This window comes from Oratosquilla oratoria, chromosome 19 (assembly GCF_046742065.1).
Source record: "Oratosquilla oratoria isolate Oo_2021 chromosome 19, ASM4674206v1, whole genome shotgun sequence".
NCBI classification, from domain to species: Eukaryota; Metazoa; Arthropoda; class Malacostraca; order Stomatopoda; family Squillidae; genus Oratosquilla; species Oratosquilla oratoria.
The window spans coordinates 42,637,526-42,642,525 of NC_134795.1; the positions used below are offsets into that span (position 1 = coordinate 42,637,526).

At 38.3% G+C, this 5,000-nt stretch overlaps 2 protein-coding genes across 3 annotated transcripts in view; one reads left to right on the top strand and one right to left on the bottom strand.

The window, feature by feature from the left end:
• LOC143035857 (agrin-like) overlaps positions 1–5,000 on the bottom strand; it is a 986,526-nt gene that overhangs the window by 435,846 nt on the left and 545,680 nt on the right. The window lies entirely within an intron of this gene.
• Positions 1–5,000, top strand: part of LOC143035856 (arylsulfatase B-like) — a 113,241-nt gene that overhangs the window by 103,357 nt on the left and 4,884 nt on the right. The window contains exon 11 of the mRNA XM_076202948.1: positions 4,314–5,000. This exon is cut by the window's right edge and continues 68 nt beyond it. Coding sequence (XP_076059063.1) covers positions 4,314–5,000 — 687 coding nt within the window. The remainder of the gene's footprint in view (positions 1–4,313) is intronic.

A 5,000-nucleotide genomic window follows, 5' to 3' on the forward strand; every position in this document is an offset into this window, starting at 1 on the left:
ATATATATATATTTTTTTTAAGATAAGCTGAGAGTGGTGGATAAGTGGAGAAAGAGGAAAAGGGCCGATGGTAGAGGTACTTAGAGCAAGCTGTTTAAATGAGAAGGAAAAGGTGCAAGAGTACAAGGAGAAACTGAGAGAAGTGTGGGAGGTGGTGCAGGATAGAGTAGAAGTAGGTGTGGAAGAGGAAGAGGGGCGTTTCAAGGAGGAAGCGACAAAGTGTGCAAAGATGGTATGTGGAACAGAGGATAGGAGGGAATAGAAGGAAGGATAGTGAGTGGTGGGATGATGAGGTGATTAAGGTAGTAGAAGATAAAAAACGATCATTCATGGATTGGTTCTAAAGAAGAATGAGAGAAAATTATCAGAGGTATAAAGAAAAAAAAAGAAGAGAAGCAAAATAAAAGATAAAGTAGGCAAAAAGAGGAGCAGAAGTAAAATGGGGGATGAGTATGACAAAAAAAAAATTATCGTAATGAAAAGATGTTTTGGAAGGAAATCAAGAGAGGAAAGGAAGGTGAGTCAAGTAGAGAAGAAAAGGCAAAGGGCGCTAGAGAAGAAAAGGCAAAGGGCGCTGATGGACAGATCTTGAAGGAATAGGCGGTGGTAAGGGGAAGATGGGGGGATTATTTTAGAGAACCGTTGAATGTGGTAGCATTGCAAAGTATTAGAAAAATAACGGTGATGGGAGAGGAAAATGAAGGGGAAATAGGGAAATATAAGGTGCAAGTAGTTTTGAAAATGATGAGAACAGGTAAGGCACCTGGGTTAGATGGGTGTCATGCGGAATGTCTGGGGAAGAGAGGTACAGTAATAGTGGACTGGCTAGTGAGGTTGTTTAGTGTGTGTCTAATAGAGGGTAGAGTGCCGGAGGACTGAAGGAATGCCTGTGTAGCTCTGCTTTACAATGGAAAAGGGGGCAAATGTGAATGTAGTAGTTTCAGAGGGATCACTTTGTTGAGCGTGGTTGGGAAAGCTCGTGGGAGGATTTTAATTGAGAGTTTTAGGAGAGGAACAGAGAGAGTAATTAGTGAGGAACAGTTCAGATTTATGACAGGTAAGGGTTGCGTGGATCAGATTTTTGTGGTAAGACAGATATGTGGGAAAGCTTTAGGAAAAGATAACAATATTTCATGAGCCTTTATGAATTTGGAAAAGGCTTATAACAGGGTACACAGTAAGACACTGTAGGAGTTAGTGCAAATATATGGGATAAGAGGAAAGCTATTTAGGGCACTCAAGAGTTTTTACGAGAGTAGTAAAGGCTGTGATAGATTGGGAAATGGAGAGAGAGAGTGGTTTGAGGTAAAGGAGGAACTGTGTCAGGGATGCGCCATGTCGCCATTATTGTTCACTATGTACATAGATGGGTTGATGAGGGAGGTAAAGGCGAGGATTATGGAACTGGAGGTGGTTATAGAAAATGAAGGAAAGTAGGAGGTGACAGTTGTTGTTTCCTGTCGACACTGGGCTTGTGCCAGGGGTCAGGTTAAGGGAGTTAGCGACTGAGATTGGGAAGGTATGTGATAGGCGAATACTGAATGTAAATTTGGGTAAAAGCAAGGTGACGAGATATACAGGGGTACAGGATGGAAGTGGGTTGGAAGTGTAAAACGAAAAATAGCTCTAGTTATGGGCCACATGTGGCGGGGTGTGGAAGGTGTGGATTTGGAGGTAAATTGTAGATTGAGAGAAGTGGGCAAATGCACTGGGAAATTAATTCTTTTTATCTGGGAATTGATTTAAAAAGGAGACTGTATAAATAGGTGACTGTGTACTTAAGAGATGCACAGAGAAAACTATTAAATGTGTCTGAGATGAAATGTCTAGGAAGTATGGTCTTGAATCACGTGTTGGAATCGTGATCGACAGCTATTTTCCTCCCGTAAGAGAGCTCAGAGCTCATATATGACCGATCTATCGGTAATGCTGTGACTTTACACGCACACACACACCTCCAACTCCCCGCTCAGGAGATATCCTCCTTATTTGATCTGATCGCCCTTTGAGCTCACCGTACATCCCCAAAACTCTACCAATAATGTCCCTGTTCAAAGGCATTTTATATATGATCTCATTTATGTCCTCTTTCACTTCTGGCATGCTTGGACGGCGTTTTGTAGTTATTGTCAAATTCCGTGTCCATTTCTTTCCAGTTGATTCCATCACTGATTTGGATCGTTTACTTTTAAAAGACATGTTTGAATCTGAGAGCAAAATACATGCAATGAAAAATGAGAATGGAGAATACACTAGTTGTTGCAAACAGTATTTAGAAAAAAAAATCTTTTTTATTATAATGCACGAAATGTGTCTACTATCCAGTAATATGTAAGTATCCATTACCCACCTATTTTATACATGTATTTGAAAATGCCACATGATAAGAATTTTTTTTATTCATAATACTTACAAAACTGTAAATTTATAAAGTGTTTCTTCGTCTGCAAAGTACACACTCAAAACTACAGCTGCCAAAATTGACTTTAGGCAACTGATACGAATACTTCTGCTGATGCTACTTTTTGTCACTCATCATTTAATCACATGACATTTCATCATCCGACAATTAACCACTCGCCGCTTAACCACTCGACTTTTCATCACAAAGACATTTCATCATTAGACAGTTAAACACCTCGACAATTAATCATTGTTCATTTCATTCTACGACACTTTATCAGATAATCACTCCTTCAGGCCCTCACTTCCTGTGTACTGCAAAAATGAAATGATGTTGGGTGCGGGAGGCTTTTAGATAACCAAAATGAAATAACAAAAAAATACTAACATGGAGGCAAAGCTTTATCTAATGCAACATCAGAAAAATAAAAAAAATAAAAAAGGCTAAAAAGTCATATCCCTAATATATACATATATATATATATATATATACATATATATATATGTATATATATGTGTGTGTGTGTGTGTGTGTGTGTGTGTGTGTGTGTGTGTGTGTGTGTGTGTGTGTGTGTGTGTGTGTGTGTGTGTGTGTGTGTGTGTGTGTGTGTGTGTGTGTGTGTTATTCACCTTCGTCTTGGATCACGTATTGGCCTCATGATCAACAGCTATTTCCCTCCTGGAAGAGAGCTCAGAGATCATATGACCGATCTATGGGTAATTCTGTGACCCTACACGCACACCTAACTCCCCACCTACGAGAGTTGGAGTAACGACTCGCAGCTCAGCGATTCTGAAATTATTTTAACCCTGGGCTGTATATATATATATACATATGTATATATATATATATATATATATATATATATATATATATATATATGTGTATATGTGTGTGTGTGTGTGTGTGTGTGTGTGTGTGTGTGTGTGTGTGTGTGTGTGTGTGTGTGTGTGTGTGTGTGTGTGTGTGTGTGTGTGTGTGTGTATGTGTGTGTGTGTGTACATATGCATATAAGTATGTTTTATATGGATATGAGTGCAGTTATATACATATGCATGTTAAAATATATAAGCATGTCGATGTATGTACGTAAAAAACATTATCCCAGAGAATCATTTCATATCATCTCGTGGTTCAGAGTCAATGATTGGCTTGAATTTGTATTAGAATAAAATCTAACTCTTATAAAGGAAGAAATACCAGGGTGAAGATTAAGGAAAGGTAAATTTATGCAGCTAAATGTCCCATGGTAAGTACACTATATTCATCTTCTTGAAGGCCCTTACGAACATTGGTGTTGCATGTTAATGTAAAATTGGGTATCTTGAGCAATTGAATGTATCTGAAGTACAAAAATGAACAAGATTTTTTTCTTTTAGACGAAATGTAGAACGAAGTACAAAGTAGGTTTGTGAGAAGTGTATAGTGAGATGTCTTCACTGCTAATGTAATGGTAAATAATGCTGAAATTGAAGTAATTCCCTGAAAGACATTGATTTCTAGTGCAAATGCATAAATCTAGTCCTTATTCTAGCTTTGCCATCACTATTACCACCATCACCATAACCATCACTGCCATCACTATCACCACCACCACCACCAAGATCATCATCACAGTCACCCTCATCACCACTACAACCATCAAGAATGTTATCAAAACCACCACTACAACCACCATCACCACCACCACTACCACCATTTCTACTACCATTACTACTGCCATTACCACCACCATCACCATCACTACCACAACCAACCTCATCATAATCATCACCACCTCCACCACCAACACTTGCACCTTCACCACTACAACCACTACCACCATTTCCTTATCAAAATTGTTACATATGAATCTAAACTCCTCCAAAATGTTCATATATCTATTTTTCAGTCATTCAATATATTTCAGAATCGGGGACTACAAGCTGATTGTCGGAAACCCCGGAGAAGGGGACTGGACTCCTGTTCCGAAAGTATCCGAAGGAGACCCAATCATTCCCAAAAATATTACAGAGTCTGAAGACCAAGAAGATAAAAACGAGGAATATGAGAAGAAAAATGGAGATGAACAAAGAGAAGAGGAGATTGAAAATTTTGAAGTAAAGGCAGAAATGAGAGAAGATGAACATGAAAACTCAATATACTTCATGAAAGAATTAGATATAGATATTGATCTAATCACAAATAAAATACCATTTAAATCATTGTCTTATGAAACACAACATGAACGAAAAGAGAGGATGGAGAAGAGCCAAAAGAGCAAAGATTATCTTAAGAAAGAGATGAGGATAAAGAAAACCAAACAGCAATACCGATTCATTGATAGTAAGAAAAATTCTCCTTCTAGTCCAGTTATCCTTGACATAGAGAATCAAATCTTTAATACAGAAAAATTCGACGTCAACTCAAAAGAAATGACCAATGCAGAGCATCTTATTTCAAAGAATGGAAAGCCTGAAGAAAGGCCAACGTCGATGCTACCGACAGAGGAGTTTGGTATCTTTGAGGAGGAAAACAAAATAGACGAAATTACACCAGGAAGAAATAAGAGCTTTAAAAATATCACACAGCAGATCCAAACAACTTATGACTTCCC